General features: G+C 44.4%; 1 protein-coding gene across 2 annotated transcripts in view; it reads right to left on the reverse strand.

Moving 5' to 3' along the window:
- USP20 (ubiquitin specific peptidase 20) overlaps positions 1–26662 on the reverse strand; it is a 105597-nt gene that overhangs the window by 46531 nt on the left and 32404 nt on the right. For both annotated transcript variants that reach the window (XM_040324647.1, XM_040324646.1), the window contains exons 6-16: positions 24389–24485; positions 21165–21234; positions 16825–16938; positions 13040–13118; positions 12606–12957; positions 12076–12213; positions 11272–11384; positions 8169–8341; positions 5173–5267; positions 2272–2305; positions 2135–2180 (exon numbers count right to left, since the gene is read on the reverse strand). In XM_040324647.1, coding sequence (XP_040180581.1) covers positions 2135–2180; positions 2272–2305; positions 5173–5267; positions 8169–8341; positions 11272–11384; positions 12076–12213; positions 12606–12957; positions 13040–13118; positions 16825–16938; positions 21165–21234; positions 24389–24485 — 1311 coding nt within the window. The remainder of the gene's footprint in view (positions 1–2134; positions 2181–2271; positions 2306–5172; positions 5268–8168; positions 8342–11271; positions 11385–12075; positions 12214–12605; positions 12958–13039; positions 13119–16824; positions 16939–21164; positions 21235–24388; positions 24486–26662) is intronic.

Consider the following 26662-nt stretch of genomic DNA (forward strand, 5'->3'; position numbering starts at 1 on the left):
TTGGAACTCCCCTTTAAGATAGTTAATTGTGTACTCACGTGTCCTATTTTCAGAGGCCTCCGCATAGTCATTCTGCTGCAAAAGATCATTTATAAAAATGTTTGCTGATCTCTTCCATCTTGCTTGTGGGCACTCTGAAGCCCACAAGCAAATCCTTCCGGGATACGGTGAATGCTGATGTCCCAGCATTCACTGCTCTATCCCGCGCATGTGCAGTGTTGACGGCGAGCGGCGCCGTCAACACTACACGGTTGCCATCAAAACGGCTGGCGTGCTGAAAAGGTCACGCCCCGTTGTGACGACATCCACATGTATATCACGTCACGCTGTGCTCCCAGGAGACACTGGGGCGGACGCAGCTAAAGCGATACGCCCACTCCCGCAAGAGCAAAACCAGGAAGTGCCTGGTTCATTTAACAAAAACAAGGTATGGAATTGATTTTACATTTTTTGGACAGCGAACTTTATATATAGACACTAAGCCCATGTGATTAACCTTTACTTTAAAATCAGGGTGAACCTCTGCTTTAAACTTCTCCACAAATCAATCTCTGACCTGTCTGATATGTTCCTTGGCCTTTATGATGCGGTTTGTTCACCAAGGTTCTCTAACAAACCTCTGATGGTTTTACAGAACAGCTGTACTGAGATGCTGAGATTAAATTACACACAGGGGAAATATATGTACTAATTGGGTGACTTCTGGGGGCAATTGGTTCCAGTAGATTTTAGTTAGGGGTATCAGAGTAAAGGGCGCTGAATACAAATGCCCGCCACACTTTTCACATGTTTATTTGTAAAACAAATTGAAAATCATTAATCATTTTCCTTCAACTTCACAATTATGTGGCACTTTGTGTTGGTCTATCACATAAAATCCCAATAAAATACATTTACGTTTCTGGTTGTAACATGACAAATAGTGGAAAATGTTAAGGGGAATGAATACTTTTTCAAGGCATTGTACAAACACATACACACACACACACACACACACACTAAGAGGTGTATAGGGGTATATACATACTGTATATAAAACATAGATACAGACTTTTTTTTATTTCTAACAACATACAGGGGTTGGACAAAAACATGGAAACACTACATGATTTGAAGGTTTGAAAGGGGGCTTGCAGATTCCGATAAGCCCCCTGCCTGCAGACCCCCACAACCATGGGCAAGGGTTGTGGGGATGAGGCCCTTGTCCCCATCAACATGGGGACATCCTCCCCATGTTGAGGGCATGTAGCCTGGTACGGTTCAGGAGGGGGGGGGCACTCTCTCGTCCGTCCCCTCTTTCCCTGCGGTCTGCCAGGTTTCGTGCTCGGATAAGGGTCTGGTATGGATTTTTGGGGGGAACCCCCACACCATTATTTTTTTTTAATATTGGCGGGGGTTCCCCTTAATATCCATACCAGACCTAAAGGGCCTGGTAATGGAATCTAAGGGGGACCCCCACGCATTTTTTTTTCTTTTTCAATGACTTTGATCTGTATTGCTGGGACCCGACAATTCATTAGCACTTTAGATTTCTCCCATAGACTTTTAAAGGGTGTTCTGCGGCTTTTCCAATTTGCCGCGAACACCCCAAACTGTTCGCTGTTAGGCGAACGGGCGAATAGCCAATGTTCAACTCGAACATAAAGCTCATCCCTAGTTATGTGCTCCAGGGTAAAAGTATGAAATTGGGAAGTCTGGGGGAATTTTTATATTGACATTTATAAACATTAAGCATAGGGATAATAGTGTAGTTCTGGAAACAAATATATTATAATTAGATATAAAACATACAGTAGTGCTAAGGACACTGAGATCTAGAACATGGTGTGAAGGACACTGAGATCTAGAACATGGTGTGAAGGACACTGAGATCTAGAACATGGTGTGAAGGACACTGAGATCTAGAACATGGTGTGAAGGACACTGAGATCTAGAACATGGTGCTAAGGACACTGAGATCTAGAACATGGTGCTAAGGACACTGAGATCTAGAACATGGTGCTAAGGACACTGAGATCTAGAACATGGTGTGAAGGACACTGAGATCTAGAACATGGTGTGAAGGACACCGAGATCTAGAACATGGTGTGAAGGACACCGAGATCTAGAACATGGTGTGAAGGGCAACACTCACCTCTGGAAGTCGTAAAACTTTACAATACTTGACACCATTTCGCAGCCTTTAGGAAACAGAAAATACAACAGATATCTATCATGGTTTTGTTAGGTGTAGTGATTTAAACAAGCACACAAAGTGGAAGGTTCACTTACTTTTTACAGCGTTCACAACTATACATATTATCACCTAGGAGGAGACAAAGGGACATGTAATCATTTTGCGCTGACACTTTATCGTCACCATTTTACAGAGTACAGAGAACATCTATCCCCCCCCCCCCCGGGTAATGTCAGATGTATCCAGTATCTAGAATTCTAGTGACCCTACCAGTATGATTTTAGGCAGAGGGAGTAAAACAGAGCGCTCGATGGAAACCAAGAGAAATAGGAGGAGAATGTATAACCTCTGTCCTCAGTGCGGATTAAACCCAGGAAGCCAGCGCTAAAAGCTGAACTTGGAGGAAGCGCAGTCTGCTCAAATAATTTGTAATTAAAACATCTTTGCCATTTTGAAGCTTCTCTCCAACCACTTTGCATATTATTTTATATATACTGTGATTCTGTACTTGCCAAATATGCTGCAGAAATGTCCCTCCACTAAGTCTGGCTGCAACCATTTCAACTGTGGGCAGATGAAGCTTCTGCCTGTTCACTTCCTGGATTTACACAGAGGCACACCTCCAAGCCCTGCAGCTCTGATTGGCCCTCTTATGATCCCCCCCCCCCTCCTGGCAAACTCTCCCAATCGTGAGAGAGAGCTGTGCATGATGTCATTATAAGCCACTTAGGTGTGCTGCATGTACATGATCTGACAAGAAACATTCTGACAGTTGTACAGAGAAGAGCGAACAGAAGGATGAGCTATTATTGTGCTGCTGCTTTTTCTTCACTGTCCAATCACAGGCTGGGGGGTAGAAAGGTGTACAGGCTGTTTAGTTTAACCCCTTGCCTATTGGGAACATTTACCCCCTTCCTGCCCATGCCAATTTTCAGCTTTCAGCGCTGTCACACTTTGAATGACAAGTACACGGTCGTGCAACACTGTACCCAAATTAAATTTGTATCAATTTTTTCACACAAATAGAGCTTTCTTTTGGTGGCATTTAATCACCACAGATTTTTACATAAAAAAAAAAAAATCTTAGTTTCTGTTATAATATTTTGCAAACAGGTAATCTCTTTGCTTCACTGATGTGCATGGATGAGGCAGCACGTTGTATGAAACAAGACAAAAGCAGAGAGAGCGCACATCTCATAGTTCAGTAATGTAGGAGAGATTTTCTAACTCACATTTAGCCGTGTTTCGTTTACAGGCGTTTTTTAATTTTTGACTATTTAATTTATTTTATTCTAAAACGCAAATGCGGCGAAACGGATGTTTTTAAAATCTATCTGTCAAGTTAAATCGTTCAGGAGAGGTTGTAAATGGTCCCGTGTACATGAAGCCCAATTGTGAGTTTTATCACTAACAAATGAAGAGGTTCGGTAGGAGGCAGGGTGCTGGAGCTGATGTTAAAGTGGAGTTCAACCAAGGAAAAATAAATTTCACAAAAAAAAATCGCCCAAAAAATAAAAAAAACGTATACTCACCCGAAATACCTGTTGCTATGCGGAAGTCCCTAATCTGCCTCTTCTGTGACCGCGGTCTGTCTTCTTCTGCATCCTCTTCTAGTGAATGGGGCGCGCTGCTTTCTGGGAACTGTGTGTAATCCCAGGGAGCAGCCACCCATTCACAAGTCGGAGCAAGACTCACGCATGCGCAGTAGGAAACGGGCAGTGAAGCCGTAAGGCTTCACTGCCTGTTTCCCTTAGTGTGGATGGTGGCGCGGGACCTGCACCGATCAAGGGATCGGCATCGGGGGGCCATCAGCGCGGGCAAGTAGGACAGGTAAGTGTCCTTATTAAAAGTCAGCAGCTACACTGTTAGTAGCTGCTGACTTTAAAAAATAAATAAAAAAATGCGGGTGGAATCCCGCTTTAAGCCTATACGAGGGACGTCTGGCTCCCCACCTTGGCCACAGGCTGGGGAGAGCTAATAGCTGTTTCTGGAGGATCCGACACTGCAGGAAGAGATGGAAGGAGCCACTGGAGTCCAGAAACCAAACCAGAAAACCACCTACTATGCGCCGCAATGCAGCTGCACTGATGGGCACTAATAAGCGGCACTGATTGGTACTGTTGGGGTTGCAGTGATAATTAGGACACGGATGATCAGTGCCCTGAATAGCAGTGTAGATGTCCCCTTTCAGACTAGCCGGTTACTGTCTCTCTCCTCAAGCTGTGACAGCATGAGGAAAGGAATGCTGATAAATGGCAAGTGTGTTTACATTGTGATCAGCTGTGATTAGACACAGCTGATCACATGGTAAAGAGTCATTGATTGCCTCTTTACCCTGATCTGTGATGAGCTGTGTAAGGAGGACGCAGCAATGCCCAAAAAATTGTAGGACGTCATATGACGTCCTCCAAGAAGTGGCCAACTACACTGTAGCCATCGTTTTGCTATAGTGCGGTCGGCAAGTGGTTAACTGAATAGATCAGATCAGGTCAACAACCTGGCTCTTCTAGTTGGCAGGGCCGTTTACATATCATAACTGGACAGACAGAAATACAAATCTGTTTGCAGGTAAAACAACTCCCATACTTGTAATTCAACCGAATATCTATTTGACCAAATCTCAGCTTTAAAATCAACCTGCCATGTGAGAAAGATAGAGTCTACCATTGATAAATTCTTACTGAAGATGCAAGTCGCCTGGCTGCTGTAGCTCAATTACTTGAAGCCACAGACTCAGAACAAATATGCAGCTAAGGAAAATCAGAAGTCCACAACTACATATTTGTTCCAGGTCAGCAAGCCAAGTATTGAAGAAAAAGTTCATATCACACAGGGAAGAAAGGAAGCAGCTTTGCCTGAGCCACATACATGCACACATGCAGCTTTTATCCAATTGCACCTTCTACTCCAAGTATACTGTTCTACAGAGGCTGGAAAACAATAGACTGCCAAGATCTAATACAATATATTCACAAATAATAAAACCTGCATCTAACCTTTTAATTCATCTGCAGCAAAGAAAGCAGCTAGACAGTCCTCCAATGTGACTACTGGGCCCCAGAACCAGGTTGGAATGCAGGAGACCACAAACCTGTATAAAGAGATCCAAGAACCAAGTTATGTCATACAAAACTATCCGCTCACTGGTCCTTTAAAAGTAAAATGTCAGCTTTCATGATGCAATAGGACTTTTCCCTGCTCTGAAGCAGTGGGAGATGCATTACAAAATTACCATAATGTATTTTAGTGGGCAGTTATAAACATTATATGAGGGTGTCAGGAACAGTGTCGCATTATAGATACTCTGTTACTGCAAGATCGGGAGTTAACATTTTTTAAAATGGGTTAAAATTGGGGATTTCAACTGCTGAAGCAATACAACTTTACCTGGAGTTTTAAGCTTAAGGCTGGATTCACACTATAGCGAATTGGAGGCGACTTTTCCCACCTCCAATTCACATAGCAGGAGATTGTAACTGGCTCTCTATGGAGCCGGTTCACAAATCTCCGGAGCGGCTTGCACAGGGATCCTGTGTGTCTTCTGGTCAGTTTAAAAGCGGAGGTTCTGCCAATTTTTTTTTTTTTAAAAGCCAGCAGCTACAAATACAGCTACTGAATTTTAAAAAACGGACACTTACCTGTCCAGACGCGCCCGGAATGTTAGCAGACGAGGCTGAGCAATCGCTCGGTCCTCGGCTGCTTCCGCCGCCATCCTGGTCAAGGAAATCAGGAAGTGAAGCCTTGCGGCTTCACTGCCTGGTTCCCTACTGCGCATGCGCGAGTATTGCGGCACGCCGTCACTGGTCCCCACTCTCTGCTGGTAACAGTGTTTCCCAGAAGACAGCAGGGGGGGGGGGATTGGGGGTGACGTAGGGGGGCCGGACTCCCGCGGAATTTAGAACCAGGAAGTGGTGCAAATGCCTGTCTTGGACACCCCCCTCCCCCCTGAAAGGTGCCAAATGTGACACTTCGCTTCTGCGCGTGAGCTCGTTGGGATGGGGAGCTTTAAAAAATATATATATATTATTTATTTTACTTTATTTATTTGATTTTAACGCTGTTTTTTAAAAAAAAAATTGGGTCACTTTTATTCCTATTACAAGGAATGTAAACATCCCTTATAATAGAAAAAAGCATGACAGGTCCTCTTAAATATGAGAGCTCAAGTCAAAAATACCTCAGATCTCATATTTGGACTTAAATGCAATAAAAATAAAAATGTTGTCATTTAAAAAAAATGACAAAAAAAAAATGTCCCTTTAAGACGTATGGGCAGAAGTGACGATTTGACGTTGCTTCGGCTCTGCAGCGATATGGAGATGGGTGGGGGCAAGGGAAAGGCTGCTGGCGGCGGCTCCGGTAAGCGGTGGAGGGCATCGGAGAGCGGCGGGAGGCCCTCTACTGCCGCCGATAAAAGTGATCTTGCGGCGTATCCGCCGCAGAGTCCACTTTTGTCTTGTAGAGCAGGGGTCTCCAACCCCCGGTCCGCAGCCCACTACCGAGCTGTAGCCCATTTGCAGCCGGGCCGTGAAGGCTGCACTTTTTGGAGGTTCGGCAGGAGCGGGCAAGCAGAGAGATGACATCACCTCCACACAGCCGGTCGGGAACACAACACTGTCTGAGGTGTGTGAGCGCAGAGAGATGATGTCATCTCTCACCGCCCACCCTGCCCCACCACCATCCAGTCCTTACAGTCGGCGCGATCACTACACTGAGGTGCGGCGGCCGAGAAATGAAATATCTCACTGCCCGACCCCCATTGCCACATGTTTTTTTACAATCCTTTTATCTTGGCATTGCCGATATCCTGCAGTCCTGCACGTCCCCACCTTACAAGTGACAGTCCCCACCTGGCAAGTGATAGTCCCCACCTGGCAAGTGACAGTCCACATCTGGCAAGTGACAGTCCACATCTGGCAAGTGACAGTCCACATCTGGCAAGTGACAGTCCCCACCTGCCAAGTGACAGTCCCCACCTGCCAAGTGACAAGCTACATCTGATGGCAAGTGACGTGGCAAGTGACACACTCTGAGTTCCCACTGATTCTGCTTTACGGTGAGTTGAACAATTTCTTTTTTTATTACAATGTAATAATAGAAATGATGCGTTTCAATCATCCTGACACCATAACAACCATGGTGCTGTGATGATTGAAGCGCTGACACCAGCCATTTACCCAAAAAAACGCAAACTGAAGAAGAGGATACCGGGGTGATGGTAGCTAGCTGCTACCATCACAATGGTACTCCTCTTCAAACACATCGTGTATAATGATGGTGGGCGGTCCGGAAGTGGTTAAATACAACCAGCCTGCTGGATTCATTTAGCAATAATCACCGTTGGGGACAGCTTCCTCTGCCCATCCCTGCCCCCCTGACGGGAGCAGACAATTGCTCGGCTGAAGGGAGACTGACTGTGTTGATGGGGAATCGTGACAATTTTTTTCCTGCAACCCGTGGTTGCAGGAAAGAAATTCCCACCGTCTATGGCCAGCCTTAGTAAAGCCATCATTTTCATTCAGTGTACATGAATGCAAGAATTATATAACCTCTCCATGATCTCTTGCAGTCAAAGCAAGCAGAGATTATAGACTGGCTATGTAACCTAACCAATCTTACCAGTCATTCTGAGTGTTATTACAACATACACAATACCACCAGGAAATTACAGCCCTGTGGCTCAGAGGAGGGGAACGGTGTTTAGTGTTTTTTGCTTGGGATATGTATAATTAGACACAGGTAGTCTGGAGAATGTATATTTCTACAAGGACTTGTTGGAAATCCATGACCTACACAGTTTCAGGATCAGGTGTTCCCAGAACACCGGGTATGCTGCAGCCAGGGAATCGGGATGATTGCACAGTGCCAAGATAAGTAACAGTTCCTAGGCAGGTTGAATGTGTAGTCCAATGGAGCATTTTTAAATATCAGTTGGACAGCACAGTACATGTTAATAAAGCACTGATCTGTGATGAGCTTTAGGTAAAGATACCTGCGGATGTAGTCCATAAGGAAGCCCAGCCACCCTTGAGAGTTGTAGCTATCTCCACAGGGGCCAGCTTTAGAGACAGCACTTTGATGAATGGTGGAATGAAGCTTTGCCAGATCTTCCTTTCCTGGGATAGGTAAAGACAGGTCCTGAAAGGTTTCGATGGTGGTGGACACCTGAAAAAAAATATACACACAGTTTATAATTCAGTATGTAGTTTATATTAAAGGGATAGTTCACCTTTACCACAAAAGTACCTATACAGATAAGGGGCATCTGTAGATAAAAACAAACTGTGCAGCTCTGACTAAAGGTGAATAAGGCCCTTGCTATAGGTGTAGGCCATTTACATACCTTATGAAGCCTGACAGGAATACTTCCAGGACGTTGCCAAGTGAGGCCTAGTCATCACTGCTCACCTCCATCATCAAAGGAGTAAGCTCTCAAATGCTGAGCTCAGAGCTACTGGATCAGGGGAAAAAAAAGTATGTGCAGGGGTTTGTATCAGTGAAAAGAGCTCACTCCTGAGAGGGCGGAGGTGAGCAGTGATGACTAGGCCTCACTTAGCAACATCCTGTGAGTTTTCCAGTCAGCAGTGGCGGCTGGTGTTTTTTTTTGGGGGGGCAGCAAACAACCCCCCCTCCCGTTGGTCGTTTGGCAGCACTTACCCCATTGGTTGCATGCGGGCAAGCTAATATGGGCGGCAGACAGCGGCCGGTTTGCGGGCGCCTATGGGCAGCGTAAAGCAACTACCATGTCCTCGCTGCATCACGGCGGCTTCCTCCCTGCTCCCTCTAGGCTTCTAAAAGGATCGTCTGTCTTTCAGCCAATCGGGTGACCGGTGTCAAAACTCGCTTCCTGATTGGCCAGGAGGAGGATCAGTGTTACAACTGCAAATATTGATTCGCTATTGTAACACACCTTGGTGGGCTCGGAGCGTACTCTCTGTGACCCAAGCCCACCCTACAGGGCCGCTGATAGAAATCATGGGGCCCCGTACAATCTACCTGACGGGGCCCCCTTCAGCTTCACCCCTGGTCCCGCCCCTTGTCCCTCCTTCAGCCCCACCTTTGCTCCGCCCCTGGCCCCTCCCCAGATGCCATATTGTGCTGCAGACAGTGCCACCCATTCCAAGCCGCCTGCCAATTCCGTAATGTGCTGCAGACAATGCCACCCATGAAGCTAATGCCATAACACATGTGCTGCTTGCTGACAATGACACCCATGCCACCAATGCCATATTGTGCTGTTGACAGTGCTCACTATGCCGCCAATTTCATAATGCCATTGGCAGCATGGGTGGCACTGTCTCTGCAAGCAGCACATGCGATATGGCATTAGCATCATGGGTGGCACTGTCTGCAGCACATTACAGCATTGGCGGCATGGGTGGCATGTGTTATGGCCCATAACGCATGTGCTACCTGCAGACAGTGCCACCCGGGCGTCAGGGGTTGTTGGATGTTGCGCCGGAACTGAGGGGACTTGCGGTTAAACATCTGTTAGGTGCTGGACGATGTTAAGGGTCCCTGGTCGATCATTTTTTTTTGTTCGGGTTGCCGGGCCCCCCTGCTGGCCGGGCCCGGTACAACTGGGCCAGTTGTACTAGCCTATCAGTGGCCCTGACACCCTATATTGAAGCCTTTTTGAGCCTCTGGCTTTAATTGTTGCTAAAAAAACAAAACAGCCCCTCTGCGCTGGAATCCATGCTCCGTGTCCTGAAAGGGGCCGGACGCATGTATAGGGGAGCGCCCGTGTGCCCTCAATGGACGGGCCACCCCTGCCTGTCAGACTTAATAAGGTATGTAAATGGCCTACAACAAGGATATTATTCATCTTCAGTTAGAGCTGCACAATTTGTTTAAAGACTCGTACACACTATATGAAAATCAGGAGTATCATTTTGGATCGTTAGTATGGTGCTTTTGGCAGCCGCCCATTCACAAGTCAGCGTGAGACTCGCGCAGTAGGAAATGGTCAGTGAGGCCGTTAGGCTTCACTGCCTGTTTCCCTTAGTGTGAATGGAGGCGCGGGACCTGCACCGATCAAGGGATCGGCATCGGGGGGGCCATCAGCACGGGCGAGTAGGACAGGTAAGTGTCCTTAGTAGCTGCTGACTTAAAAAAAAATAAATAAAAAATTTGCAGGTGGAATCCCGCTTTAACCACCAGTTCACACCAAAGAAACGCAGTCCGGATGCGTTCCAGATGCTTTTCTGCATGTGCGTTTTTGATGTGTCTCCCCTCTCTTTTTCTTACAGCATTCCAATACAGACCAATGCAAGAAAAATAGAGCTTGTTCTACTTTTCTACTTTTTTTTCTGGAACTGAAATGCACTGGAACTGCAAATACTGGTGTGAACTATGTCATTAAAAACCATATACCTACACCACATGCAGTCCAGTGCATTTTTCTTCTGCATGGAAATTAGGTTTTATGGTTTTCAATGGCATAATTCACACTTGCGGTTCCAGAAAAAAAAAGTAAAACATGCTGCATTTTTCCTGCACTTGAATGTACTGGAATGCACTGGAACACACGTCCTTATTTAAGGTTAAGAAAGAAAGAGGGGGAAAAAATGCACTGGACTGCATCAAGAACACACTGGAATGCATCAAAAGCGCGCATGCAGAAAAGCATCTGGAACACATCTGGACTGCATTTCTATGGTGTGAACTGTCCCTAATGCAGAAAGAAAACGCACTGGACTGCATGTAGTGTAGACTGGCCCTTAATAAGGACATATATGTTCCAGTGCATTTTTTAAGTGTTTAGGTGCATTTTTGATGCGTTTTATCACGTTCCTGTACAGTTCAGTGCAGAAAAAAATGCAGCATGTTCTACTTTTTTTTTCTGGAACTGGAATGCACTTGAACTGATGGCACTGGTGTGAACTATGCCATAGAAAACCATATAACCTACTATCCATGCATTTTTGATGCAGAAAAAAAAAATGTACTGGACTGCATGTGGCGTAAACTGGCCCTTAGATGAGCTATTTTATGAAGTTATGAGACAGATGTACACTTTCTGAATGCTGGAAGAGCACTCTGGTGGGTTGAGCTTCATCTTTGAGTAGTTGAGTAAGAAGAAGCAGGTCACATACCCTGTCACACGTGAGACACTGGACCAGGCTCAGAATGGACCCATCGAAGATATCAGAGATGACACTGCGGTATTTGATCTCAGACTTGCGCTTTCCTCCACTCAAAACATGTGCTATAAAAGCAAAGTAAGAAAGTTAAACCATTTCAACTATTAAAGGCTATCCACAGCCTTTCCCATGTATAATGTTCAATGTGTTGTTTCTATGTATAATTGTTTAATTCCATACAGTAGGCCATTTTTGCTCCTTAAACAGGCAGGCACTTTTTTCTGAATTTCAAATGTTCACTGACTCCAGTTGTGCTTTACTGTTCCTCGTCACAATGCAGGTCTATGACTCGGCCAACCAACTGAAAACATTGCGCTCCCTGTCTGGCTCATATTTCTACTGTTATGCTGGGTACAGCATGTTCACATGGACCGAAAGTCGGCCAAACCCACTGTTTTCACTTGATTATTAGCCCATGTGAATCCAGCATTAAAGTGGACTTTGCATGAAAAACAGTCTGCTTAGTCCCCCACCCCCCCCCAGATCAAAATCACTGATTAAAAAATTTGGAAAATACTTCGAGAGGGAGGGTGTGCTCCTGTATCACGCCAGAGGGCATTCTTATTAGATTTCCAGTTCTCAACTTTTCCAAATGGCAGCGGTGAGGCACAGTGATGTCACCGACACCTTTTAATAGTTTATTTTTGTTTTAGATTTCATCAGGCAGAAGGAAATAAGCAGGTCTTACATTTCCCATGCAAGCCTGCTTTATGAATGAATTCATCCTAATTTATGGACCTTGTTAAGCATGCTTACCTTTCTTTAAGACATAAGAGTGTGCCGAACGCAAGGGGCTGGAACGGGGAGGACTGCTGGAGAGTTTAGGGTGTTTTTCAGCAGGGTGAGGGCTGCAGGGGCGAGAGGAGCAATTCATGTAGGCCTCATTGTCAGGCTCTAGATAGGAAAATAAATGGATAAGTTAAAATTGTCTGTAACTTCTTTTATTCAATTACATTTTTTTTACTTCTAGTATTACTAAACTACAATTATAATATGGTGTTCAACCACACTAGAATAAGAGCTTCCAATAAAATGACTTGGAGGTGCCTGCACATACCAGCAACAGCCTCCAAAGCCCAAACCTACAATGGGCAAACTTTCATCAATGGCTCAATGTGATGCCATTTGCCTCCCTTCCTACTGAGGCTGTCCATCATAGTTTTGGTGGCTGCTGGTTTGGGCACTAAAAGGTTTTATTTTATCTTAAATTACAGGGTCTTTTTATGAAGTGCCTAATATGTCACATTTGTGAACAATGAAGAAGCCCTGTTTCGGGCAAGTCTTACCAGGTATCATTGCCGTGTCCACGTCAGCGTCCTCATCCGCCTGCTCGGAGCTGGTTCTGCGGTGGCAGTATGAAAGGCTTCTTTCCTTCAGTTTTTCCTTTTCTGAGATTGATCGTCCTGCTTCTTCCCGTATCAACAGCTCCATCTCAGCCAGAGAGCCTTCAACCCCATCCCTGTCACCTGATTCCACTCCAGAGTCACATGTCATGGAATCATCATCTGTGATGCCACGTTCCGGCTCCCGCTCTAGTTCCCTTTCCTCTTCGTCTTGCTCTTGATTTTCATTGGGTAGGGGTTCCTTCAGCTCTTCATGTAACTGGTCCATCAGACATCGGAGAAACTCCTGAGTGTCCTGGAAAGTCCAGAATAGCAAGTAGATGAAAGTCTGTGTTACATCTTAGTCTTTATAAAGATACCAAAATGTGGTTACTTACCTGCTGAGCATATCCACGGAACAAGGGGTTAATCAGCTTTATCCCATGGTACAGACTTGAGGGCACCACGTAGCTAGGACTAAGTGTGTATAGTTAGTTATAAACAAAAGAAAATTTATCATGAACAATGTTTTACCAAAAGCAGTATTACACTTCTTTTTTGCCATTGAATGGATATCAGGTGACCCTCTCCAGCCCCATACAATTACACCTTTGCTTCTCTACTGTCTAGAGCCAGAGCTTTAATGGTCCTCTAGCAAACACCACTCCTCGCTGGCCAACAATTTGACTATTTTTTGTGAAATGATAGGGGTACAATATACCCCTTATCAATTCACATAGGGGGAGGCCGGGATCTGGGTGTCCCCTTTTTTAAAGGGGGCTTCCAGATTCCGATAATTGTCCGAATTGTCTGGTATGGGTTTTTGGGGGGAGCCCCACGTAATTTTTTTTAAAATTACGCAGGGTTCCCCTCAATATTCATACCAGACCTGAAGGGCCTGATATGGAATTTGGGGGGACCCCCACACATTTTTTTTTTCATTTTGGTTCCCTGCACAAAATGTAATTTTTGAAGGAAAAATAAGTAATTTAAAACTACTTGTGCTATTAATGAATTGCCGGGTCCCGGCAATACAGAAAAAAGTAATGTAAAAAATTACAGGGGCTCTGCCATTTTTTTTTCAAATTACTTTTCTCTGTATTGCCGGGACCGACAATTCATGAATAGACGCTAGTAGTTTTAAATGACTTTTTTCCTTTAGAAATGACACTTTGTGCAGGGACAATTCTAAGCACGGGAAACATGCTCTACTTTACAGGCATACTTTAGACACCCCCCAGGTACGAAATTTAAAGGAATATTTCACTTTTATTTTATTTTACTGTTGAAACTTTTATTGTTTCACTTTAAGCATTATTAAAATCACTGCTCCAGAAAAAACGGCAGTTTTTAAAACTTTATTTTGCATTGATACATGGGGCAGGACCCAGGTCACCAAACACTTTTTAGGACAATAACTTGCATATTAACCTTTAAAATTAGCACTTGATTTTTCATTTTCGTGTCCCATAGACTTTAACCACTTAAGCCTCGGACTTTTAGGCAGCTAAATGCCCAGGCCAGGTTTTGCGATTCGGCACTGCGTCGCTTTAACAGACAATTGCGTGGTCTTGCGATGTGGCTTTTTTTAACAAAATTGACGTCCTTTTTTTCCCACAAATAGAGCTTTCTTTTGGTGGTATTTGATCACCTCTGCTGTTTTTATTTTTTGCTCTATAAACAAAAATAGAGCGACAATTTTGAAAAAAATGCAATATTTTTTACTTTTTGCTATAATAAATATCCCCCAAAAACATATATAAATTTTTTTTTTTCCTCAGTTTAGGCTGATACGTATTCTTCTACCTATCTTTGGTAAAAAAAAAAAAAACGCAATAAGCGTTTATCAATTGGTTTGCGCAAAATTTATAGCGTTTACAAAATAGGGGATAGTTTTATTGCATTTTTATTAATTTTTTTTTTTTACTACTAATGGCGGCGATCAGCGATTTTTTTCGTGACTGCGACATTATGGCGGACACGTCGGACAATTTTGACACATTTTTTGGACCACTGTCATTTTCACAGCAAAAAATGCATTTAAATTGCATTGTTTATTGTGAAAATGACAGTTGCAGTTTGGGAGTTAACCACAGGGGGCGCTGAAGGAGTTATGTTTCACCTAGTGTGTGTTTACAACTGTAGGGGGGTGTGGCTGTAGCTCTGACGTCATCGATCGTGTCTCCCTATAAAAGGGAGTACACGATCGATGCAGCCGCCACAGTGAAGCACGGGGAAGCTGTGCTTACATACGGCTCTCCCCGTTCTTCAGCTCAGGGGAGCGATCGCGAGGCGGCGGCTAGAAACGTTTCTAGCCGCGCCCTCGTCCCGGATTGCTCCCCGCGGGTTTCCGACCGCCGCATGTACCGGGGGGGGTCCCGATCGGACCCCCGACCCGCGGGAAGGCGGGGACGTACATGTACGCCCATATGCCTGTACGTGCCATTCTGCGGACGTATATGTACATGCGGCGGTCGTTAAGCGGTTAACGGTGTTCGCGCGTTCGAACTCATTTTTTGCCTGTTCGCATGTTCTGGTGCAAACTGAACGGTGTTCAGCTGATCCCTACTACTAACAAAGCAAACAGAATATTGGCATGCATTAAAAAAGGGATCAACTCCAGAAATAAAGCAATAATTCCCCCACTCTATAAGACTTTGGTCCGGCCACACCTGGAGTATGCTGTCCAGTTCTAGGCACCAGTCCTCAGGAAGGATGTACTGGAAATGGAGCCAGTACAAAGAAGGGCAACAAGGTTAATAAAGGGTCTGGAGGATATTTATTATGAAGAAAGGTTACGAGCACTAAACTTATTCTCTCTGGAGAAAAGACGCATGAGGGGATAGTATTTCAATTTACAAATACCATAAGGTGAACCCACAATAGGAATAAAACTTTTTAGTAGAAGGGAGTTCAATAAGACACGTGGCCAATCACTAAAATGGAATCTTAAACTCCTATGTGTATTAATCTTAAACTGCGTAGAGGGTTGTTTACTGTAAGAGCGGCAAGGATGTTGAATTCACTTCCACAGGCGGTGGTCTCAGCGGGGGGCATCAATACTTAAAAAAAAACTATTACATAAGCACCCGAATGACCACAACATACAGGGATATACAATGTACTGACATAATCACACACATTGGTTGGACTTGAACCTTTTTCAAACTCACCTACTATGTAACTATGTAACTGAATACTCTGTTAGCACTAATAAAGAAAAAGTCATGTCATGCTTTCAGATGCATATGTGGCTTTAGATCATCTCAAAGCACCACATACTTTACCTACAGGCACCTACTGGCGCCGATACATCAGTTCTGATTTCCAGTAGAGCATTTAGGTTCCTCAGAAAAACGAGGTTCTTTGATATTCAAATAAATGACCAGCTCCTGTGATCACCATTTGTGACCCACTCCTTCTTGTGCTTTAGCAAAAGCCCAACAATGGGATGAGAGGGCTCACTAAATGATGGAAGGAGAGCACAAACAGATTTGCTGGGTGGAGCACTCATCTACAGGTCAGCCAAGGAAAAATTTACAGAGAACAACATACTATTTCTCGGTCTATAAAAAGTTATTGGAAATATAGTACAGTAGGTACATACAAGCAGTGACTAAAGTAGGCTGCATGTTTCTCCTATAATCCATTTCAAATAATTCATGTTCAGATTTTTTCCAGTTTTTTAGAAGTCTAAAAACCCTTATGAAGGGGTCCCCCAAACTATGCTGGCTTTTCTAAATGAACATTGTGATCAATAAACTCTTTTTGAATAAAAAAAATCGGTTTGGTATTCTCACATCTATAAACCTCAAGACTTTACTTCAAAGGTCTAGCAATGGCCATGGTGCACCACAGAGATACCTGTACAAAGCTTCTACACCTAATCGAGATACCTATCCATACCGGCATCCAGAGCTCCACCACCTTGTTGCCCTAACAAACCATGGAAAATTTAATTTACCCAGAGATTTGCTGATCTTTAACAAAAAGATTTTGAATACAACTAGCAGGGACTATTGCTGGACATCTCTCTACCTGCACTTGGTACTCTAGTAATGTTCGTACCAGATACTAAATTTACAGAAACTCTCAAAGACGCATCAATTAATCACACCTGCTTTCAGGCTCTGAATGATCAGTTGTTAGAGTGTGGCCTATGGTAAAAGGGAATCATCCTTACCGCTTCTTGTGCCAAAGTTCAGAAACAAGCTTCTGGTAACTCTTGCAAAGTGCTGGCTTCTTGTCCGTTCGCACCAACCCGCCACATTCTAGAAAGAACTGAGTCAACGGAGGGCTGTAAAGACAAGGAATAGTTACTGGACATGCTCTGCACACCCACCCACCTATGATCACACAAAAAATAAAAGTGCATAGATATATAGTTGCCAGGAGCATGTAGTGCTCCTGCTCCTCATTCCAGCATCCTGGTTTTGGTTATGGCATTTTCCATGTCTGTCTGTCCACCTGCAAGGTGATTGATGTAGCCAGTCTTTGGGTGGAGACCAAACCTGAATTAAGCCAGCCAAGCCTGCAGTCTCATGCTTGTGATATTGCGTTTAACATGTGCTCCAAGCTCCCTGTTTGTCTGCCCTGCTGCTTGGGTTTCCCTGTATAGGACTTCAGATTGGAACTTGGACTACTCTCTGAACTCTGCCTACCTTTTGACTATGGATTTGACCCTGACTTTTCTGAACCTTGCCTGCTGTGTATTTGGACTGTCATTGAACCACTCTGCCTGTCTACCAAAAGCAAGTACCTGTTTTCTTTGCCGTGGTGCATTGTGTATAAGACTTGGGGGCAACCAAGTACCGACAGGATGGCTTGCCTTATGGGAAAGGGGGCTGCTATAGGTGAAGAACAAAGAAGCTTGCTATAGTGTCTCACCACCTGCGTTATGAGTAAGCGTGACAATAGTATAAAGTATTATAAAATGATTTCATGCTTTTATTTTAAAACCTTATAATATAAAACAGACTGCCTAGGATATTAGACAGTTAATATAATATCTCCTATAATTGATGCTCAAGAATTTATTCTAGGCTTGGAGGATATAACATTCAAAGACGTTCTTTTGACCAACCAATTCCGAGTTCAACATTTTTTGAAGGGAGGCAGATGGTGGTCCATTTTGGAGATCCAGGCCATGATCTCTCCCCTTTGGATTTGTGGAGAGCCATACAAAATACGCCATTTCTTAACCACCATCAGATTGAGTAGAGCGAACCATAGTAAGATTACTTAGTTCGAGCAGCTTTGTTTACAGGCTTTCCCATATGCGCCATACGCTTTCACGTTCCAAACCACCTGAGGACTTTGCTTCTCCCTTCCTTCTGAAATGGGAGAGAGATTTAGACATGGCCCAATCCCCTGTGCAGAGGGATACCAGGAGGCAGGATATAAAACTTCTGACCCACTGGTATAGGACCCCTGCACTCCTCCATGGGTTCTATCCCACTGTTTCTCCATTGTATTGGCAGTGCCAAAAAAACAGGCACGTTGTTGCATCTTTTTTCAGACAACTGATTCATAAGCTTACAGATCTATCTCTGGAGATGCCCAGAGACATTCCTACTAAACATTACCCCACTTTCGAGATGTAGGTACAAGAGATCCCTCCTAATCCACCAGCTTAATGTGGCCAAGGTGTGCATCCTACAAAAATGGAAACACTGACCCCCTGTTGGCTGGTCAATGGATAGCTGTGGTAAACAAAATCAATGATATGGAACACCTAACAGCGGCCATGAGGCTTAGGGAGGAACAATTCTGCAAAACGTGGTATTTTTGGCACAACTTTCAGTGTTCATGAGATTAAACTTCATATCTGTCCCCTTGAATTGTATGGGATCAGGCCCAGTAGTGATTCATTGTTCGGTATCCTTTGGCTTTTTAGGCAAGCACCAGACCCTTTCTTTTCCTCTTCCCTTTCCTTTTTTCTCACGTATTCTTCCCTGATCCCCATCTATGTTATAACTTAGGTTTTATAGAAAATAAAAAGAAACCACGCTCTTTTTTCTTAAGCCTACATGGGTTAGACCCCTGCTTACGCGCTAGTATTGCATGTTCTTGAACTGTATGTTCTAGGAACCTTGTTCAGAACTTACATTTTCCATGTAATCAGATTTCTAATGATTACAGAATCATACAATACGACCTATTTCCAAATGTGAATTTACATTTTTCATTGCTATTACTGTTATGTACTTTATGAAGGTTTCTGATCTGCCATGTTTGGCACACTACTCTTTGTTGTACTGTACTATGTGCTTTGCTAAAAAGTGAAATAAACTATAAAAAGGTAATGAAAAAATTATAATACATGCTTATTGATTTTGCTAGTGTTGTACCCTCTACCTTTGGTAGGTGCTAGTGTAGGTTTTTGGTGTAAGCTGCTAGTGCAGGTTATCTTCAGGAGGCATGTGCAATGAGCTAGGCCTGTTTGTTTTGATTTGGGGGCAGGGGAGTGGTTTCGTGTAGCAGTAGGTGACTGACTTGTGCCTCAGCTCTTGGGCGCCTCCTCTGTTTCCAGGGAGAAGGTTCTGGAAAAAGGGCAGGGCAGAGAGCTGGAGTGACATGGGGTGCATGTGGGAGCTCTGACCAATCCATAACTAGGATTGGCAGGGGGCAGGCCTCTTACATATACCCATGGTCAGCCTGCTGGGGGAGGAGTTGTCGGCTGGGTGAACTGGATGATGGAGTATTAGACTGTTGTGTCTGAGGGAACCCCCTTTTCTGAAGGGGGGGTGTACCTCAGGTGGGAAGCTGGGAGGTAACCTCTCCTTACACGGTCATGGAGAGGTGTCCTGGAACAGGAGCTGGAAGGACAGTTGGTGAGCACGTCTGGAGTAAAGTCATTCAGGAAGGATCCAGGACAGGTGTCGGTGAGTGGAATTTGGAAAGCTCTGTAAGGCCTTGTACACACGACCGAACATGTCTGCTGACATGTCCGACCGTGTGTAGGGCCTAGCGGACAGTTTTCCGGCCTAGCGGGACAGGTTTCCAGCGGACAAAAGTTTCTTAGCATGCTAAGAAACTTGTCCGCTGGAACCATGTCCGTTGGACATGTCCACTGGTTAGTACGACTCATCGGACATGTCCGCTGGTTATGACGTATAACCAGCGGCCCGAAATCCCGCACATGCGTCGAATTGATTCGACGCATGCATGGAAGCATTGAACTCGCGTGTTAGAGAACGTCGGTGTCTTATAAGTCACCGCGTTCTCTGTCCGCGGGGATTTTGGTCTGATGGTGTGTACACACATCAGACCAAAAGCTCCCAGCAGACATGTCCGATGAAAACGGTCCATGGACCGTTTTCATCGGACATGTCTGCTCGTGTGTACAAGGCTTAAGAGACATGCCATGGAAGCTGGATGTAGAGCCAGAGGGAGAGACTGTGGGAGTTTTGTGTCAAGTTGCTACAGCCAGGAGGGTGGGCAGGATTCTGGTGAGCGTTTCCACTGCAAGTCGGACCGTCAGGGACCATACAGGGTTTAGAAAAAATGCCTAGGGTGTCCACCAATCAGTGGAATGTATTGTAGCTCCGCCCTAACCGAACCGTTCCATTTTCTATGGCCCCACATCTGAAGCAGGACCCAGAATGGTCTGCTACGGTTCGGTTTCATGGCACACTTTCATAATGGAAACACCCAAAATAGCGTACCGTACCGATCCGCTCAGTGGAAACAAGGCATTAGTAGCGTGCTGGAGGAAGTGTGCTGAGGTAAAGGACGGTCAAGTTTAACGTCAACCATCTTGTTCTATTACTTTTATTCTGCCAAGCAATATTTATCTTATGGGCATCCCATGTCCCTTTTCCCCAACCAAGTTCAATTCCCTAATAAAAACAACAAAAACAAGCAAGAGACTGTTCATTGACTGAGAAGTGTGTCTAAAGCTCCGTTCACACCTACTGCTAATGCGGCTCTCAGCAGGGGTCCAGTGTGTCCTGGTTCACCGTGTCAGGTCCGATTTCAGCCCAAATGTTTGGCTGAATTTGGACCTAAAAACAGACCAAAAGACGCACAGGGCCCCTGTGTAAATTCGCACCGGAGCCACATCAGAGATATGTGAACCGGCTCCATAGAGAACCATTCACATTCTCCTGCTATTGCGTATTGGATGTGGCGATCCCGCATCCAAATCGCAATTGTGTAAACCCGGCCTAATGGAGGTCTGGCAGCAGGGTGAAATGTGTTAATGCTGTAACACGTAGCAACCCCAGGGGGCCATCGCTAAACTGTTAATACATTTTGTTGGCCTGTCACAACTATGTAGTGTGAATGCCTGCTGGAACAATGCCCTTAAATGACATCCATCTAGGGAAACCTTTGTATTACACGACTGAAGGTGAACTCTATTGATCTGATGATGCAGATGCTGCCAGACATCTTCACGTTACACAGCAATTTTTAAAACTTGAAATGCAGGTCAGGCCAGAAAAAAAAGCTAATAATTGTTCACACCAGTATAACCACGGATATTGAATGACATTTTCATGAAGAAAACTGGTGACTTACCAATTGGAGAGAGCTTGTAGAGCTGCATTCATATAACACGAGTTGCCTATATTCTTCATCCCAGTAAGACCTGAAATGAAGCAGGAATGGCTGAGATAGGAAGACACATTCACTGTTTTCTAGTTTTTACTTGCAGCTAGATTCATCATGAGCTCCACTCAGAACGAAGGGTGGCATTTTAGGTAAATCATCTATAGGGCCATAGTTTGAGGATCCCTGATCTATACAAATGCAGCTTGTTTATACCATCCAATAATTTTAAAAAGTCACTTTAGGAAGAGGCTTTGTATTAAGTGCAGGCATTTAGACCTACCAGAACATACCTGCAGCAGTTTTCAGTTTAACTGCTGGGCTATTCTGATCAGGTAAAAGCCACTACCTCCTGGTAGTGATGGAGCCTAACAACTCTCTCCCAGACATTCCTATTGGCCACTGAAACTGGCCATCATGGTGATGGGCCAATAGGAATGTGACAGGAGAGAAGGGGGAGAAGGACACTAAAAGTGGAGGTTCACCCAAAAACTTAATTTTTAACCTTAGATTGAGGCTCATTTTGTCAAGGGGAATCGGGTAGTTTTTTTAAAATCGAAACAGTACTTACCGTTTTAGAGATGCATCTTCTCCGCCGCTTCCGGGTATGGGCTGCGGGACTGGGCGTTCCTATTTGATTGACAGGCTTCCGACGGTCGCATACATCGCTTCACGATTTCCCGAAAGTAGCCGAACGTCGGTGCGCAGGCGCCGTATAGAGACGCATCGACGTTCGGCTTCTTTCGGCTACTCGTGATGAAATGTATGCGACCGTCGGAAGGCTGTCAATCAAATAGGAACGCCCAGTCCCGAAGACCATACCCGGAAGCGGCGGAGAAGATCTCTCTAAAACGGTAAGTACAGCTTCGATTTAAAAAAAAACCACCCAATTCCCCTAGACAAAATGAGCCTCAATATAATGTTAAAAAAAAAATTCGGGAGAACTCCCACTTTAACCAATTCAAATTACTTTTTTTGTTGCCAGAAATAAAACAAATGTGTTTTAGCATATTTTGTATATTTGTTTTACATTTATTTTATTATTAACATAACTGGGAAAAAAATTAAAAAAACTTAAATGTTTTTTTTGGTCATATAAAAATATGAAATACTGATTATGCATATTTTGTATTCTCATTTTTAGCCAGAAGATGGAGGTATAGTCTCCCTTTCAAATGTTTTGCAAGCTATCCCCATCTGCTTTGTTGGAAAAAAAGCCTGCTTTTTACAGAGCTGGATAGATTAAAGTGGTATTAAATCCAAAAGCAAACATTTATTATATTGGGGCTTAGCAATTCTTAGATGTGATGGCTGCATTGGTTTTCTTTTTTAGAATTTCTTTCCTTTATTTTTACCTGGTGATCCAGCCAGTAAGTGTTTCTCAAAAGAACAAGCTGTCCTGCAGACATAGCAGGTAGAGGGTTGAGATAAACCATATAAAGTGGTTGTAAACCCACGAAAAAAAAAAAAAAAAAAACCCTGCAAGACAAAGGCATAATGAGCTAGTAGGCTTAGCCTACTAGCTAATTATGAAATACTAACCTTAGATCAAAGCTCCCTCAGCGGTGACAGCACAGGGCTGGAGGACTTTGTTCTAAGGTAAGTCTCTCAAAATGTACTAGTATGCAATGCATACTAGCACATTAAGCCATTGCCTTGCAGGGAATTTTTTCTTTTCTCCATCCACCGTGGTTTAATACTGCTTTAATGTATCCAACTCTGCTAGTACATCTAGCACTCCCCACCCCCTAGACCAGGGGTCTCAAACTGATGGCCCTCCAGCTGTTGCAAAACTACAAGTCCCATCATGCCTCTGCATGTGGGAGTCATGCTTGTAAATTTCCTCCTTACAATGCCTCATTGGACTTGTAGTTACGCAACAGGTGGAGGGCCGCCAGTTTGAAACCCCTGGTCTAGACTGACAATGCTGCTGCCCATAGGTGTCTCTGTTGCTCCCTTATCCAGAGTGGGGGACTCTAATATTGGAGGTATGTTACTGGTCAGATCACTAGCTGAAAAAAGAGGGGTAAAAAAGCCTAAAATAAGAAAACTAATGCAGCCACCAAATTTAATGATTGTAACCTGCAATATATTACATTTTTGGTTTTGGGTTTAATACCGCTTTAAGCTGAAATTTACACACACAGCAAAGACCTCTATAAGCCCTAAGACAGTTCCATAAAAAAGTTTAATCACAAATAAAGTTTCTGAAGGCCAACTGCTGTGCTCTCTGTGAAGGTGGAATTGTGCTTAAAAATTTAAATAGCCAACAGGTAGGGTTTTACGACAGAAGAAACCCTATTGGTCGGTCTCTTCTGTCATAACTACTTCCCACTTTCTGTCAGAGGTAATGTACAAGAAAGCGCACATGCGTGTACATTTACAGCACTTTTTTGTGTCCTGATGATGTCACTCCTGTGTGTATTTGCAGGAGTGATGTCATCATGGGCCAACCATTCAAGAGGATGAACAGACCAAACCTGTAATGCCCCGTACATACGAACGGAAATTCCGACAGGAACAGTCCCTTGTGAGCTTTTGAACGGAAATTCCGACCGTGTGTATGCTCCATCGGACTTTTGCTGTTGGAATTTCCGCCAACAAAAGTTCAAGAGCCTGGTTCTCAAATTTTCAGACATAAAAAATTCCTATCGGAAAATCCGATCGTCTGTAGCAATTTTCGACACGCACAATTCTGACGCGTGCTCGGAAACAATTTGACGCATGCTCGGAAGCATTGAACTTAATTTTCTCAGCTTGTCATAGTGTTGTACGTCACTGCGTTCTTGACGGTCTAAAGTTCAGAGAACTTTTGTGTGACCGTGTGTATGCAAGCCAAGCTTGAGCGGAATTTTGTTGGAAAAAACATCCTGGGCTAGATTCAGAGAGAAGATACGCCGGCATATTTCTGAGTCCGGCCGGTCGTATCTATGCGCCTGATTCATAGAATCAGGTTACGCATAGAACTCCCTAAGATCCGCCAGGTGTAAGTGACTTACACCGTCGGATCTTAGGCTGCAATTCCAGGCCGGCCGCTAGGTGGCGCTTCCGTATCTTTTACTCAAGGAATATGCAAAAAAAATAGCAGGGTTACATCTCCGCTTTAAGAATATGCTTTGTAAATTTTTCAATATAACTGACCCAAACCCGAGTAGTTTCCCTATCTGATTATGGGACCCCTAATATACAGTTACCTCTAGGCTTCAAGTCATCCTCATCGCTCTCTGACTCGCCATAATCCGCCACTGCGATGGGCACAGATTTCAGGGAGTGAGTGGCCGAGGGCACATCCTGGAGACAGACAGATCAGGATTATTTGTCTGCAGCCCAGCAACATGATTAGCTTATTAATATTATGATAAGGTCAACAGATACAAAGCAGGTGTGAATACACCTAGGATGGTACAAAAATGAATTATTTACTACGGCTTGTGAGCAGATTTCGTCCGAGAGTCTCCATTACAAAACTAAAGTTAATGTGTTACTGGCATAGGGTTCTGGAAAGCTCTGTCATTAACGGCTGATTACAAGCACCACAACGGCGAGCACGTTTATATAAAACAACACTACCAAGAACAGAAAACTCCAGCTTAGTTTAAAGGGTCATTGCATTTACAATACAGTTACAGTTTATTGACTATGCTCCGTTCATTATACTCAGTCTCAGACCCAGCAAGATAGGAGCCGTGCAGCTTTGGCAAGGTACAGACGCTACAAAGGGCAACCATCCCAACCTATAACTGGCTTTTGCAGCAAGGAGCATGTGGAAGGGCAGCGCATGTCAAAAAAACAGACAAAGTTTCCCAGCTCACTTACCAGGCAGCCTGCAACAAACCGAATTATCCTTGTCTAACAGTTCAGAACCAAGGGGATTTGTTTGTACACATTTTGCAAATACATAGTAAGTCAGGTTGAAAAAAGACAAGTCCATCTAGTTCAACCATAAAAAAAAATAATCATGCAATCCCATATACCCAATTCTATACCCACAGTTGATCCAGATGAAGGCGACGTCATAGCACCCCAGTGTACTGCAGTCCTAACCATTTTGAGAGTCTCCTGAGTTGGAGCACATATATAACAATGGATAGATTACGGGGAAACAAAACTCCTTGATTTTAACGTGAACTACTAGGCCCCTTTCGTTCGTTTGATCAGTGCGGTCATGTTTTTTCAAAAACTGATGAAGTTTGTCATCCATTTTTACATCAGTTTTTTTTACACCGGCCAGAGAGTACTTGAAGCAGAGTTCCACCCAAAAGGGGGGTTTCCACTTTAAACACCCCCCCCCCCTTACATGCTTTTTTTTTGGGGGGGGGGGAGTGGGTAACTTATTTTTAGTGGGACTTCCTGCCCCACTTCCTCCTTCCAGCCACATAGGAGACTTCTCCTCTTACCCCAGGCGGCCCTTGCCTGCCAGCAATCTTCTGGGACACGTCACAGGTCCCAGAAGATTGACTGGCCAATAACAGAGCAGAGCACAGCATGGCTCGCGCCTGGCCGTGAAGCCATAAGCTGTCATGGCCGGGTGCCCACAGTTGCTATGATGGTGCCGCAGAGGGGAGAGGAGCGAGGCTCCAGGGGCCCGCATCACTGGACCGTGGGGCAGGTAAGTGTTGTTTTTTTATAAGTCAGCTGCTACACTTTTTGTAGCTGCTGCCATTTAATAAACTAAAAAATGGGTGGAACTACGCTTTAAGCAGAGTTTTGCCCACTTTAAAAAGTTTGTACCCCCACACTTATGGTAAAATGTGAATGACTTATCGGGGCCCTTTCTTTTTCTCCTTTTAAAGCGTTTGTTAACCTATAAAAAATAAAAATAAAAAACAGATCCTGTACCCTTAAAGCACGTTATACAGTATAGTGTTTGCGCTGTGTTATTTGGCCCCTTCTATCACCTAAAAATACTTGGCTGATCCTGCCTGGCTATGCCCTCCCCCTTGTAAGCTGACCACGGTGTATCATAGCTGCTGAGCCCTGAAACGTGGTCAGCATACGTGCCTCCCTCATCCACTCTCTCTTCCCCGCCTGTCTGCTCGTGTCGGTGCCCATCCCCTACACTCCTGCTGCTCTGATACATAATATAAAATGCTCCCACCCCCTCTAATATAACAATAAGTGCCCCTGTGTTATATAATAATTATGTTTATCTGTACCTATAGGATAGCGACTCCCTGCGATCACACGACTCCTCAGCTCCTTCCAGGCTGATGTCAGCGGTAGTGCTCGGCCCCGCCCACTGGAGCTGTCAGCTGGGCAGAGGAAAGAGCCGAGGAGTCACACGATAATCGGGAGCCACTGTGATGCAAGGTACAGATAAGCATATTTTTAATATAACACAGGCACGGGGGCACATATTGTTATATTACAGAGGGGATAGGAGCATTTTATATCAGTGGCTTAACAGCCACTTTAAGCTTTTACCGTATTTGAGAAACCAAAGGTTCCTCTTCCACTGTAACTTGCCG

This window comes from Rana temporaria, chromosome 9 (assembly GCF_905171775.1).
Source record: "Rana temporaria chromosome 9, aRanTem1.1, whole genome shotgun sequence".
NCBI classification, from domain to species: domain Eukaryota; kingdom Metazoa; phylum Chordata; class Amphibia; order Anura; family Ranidae; genus Rana; species Rana temporaria.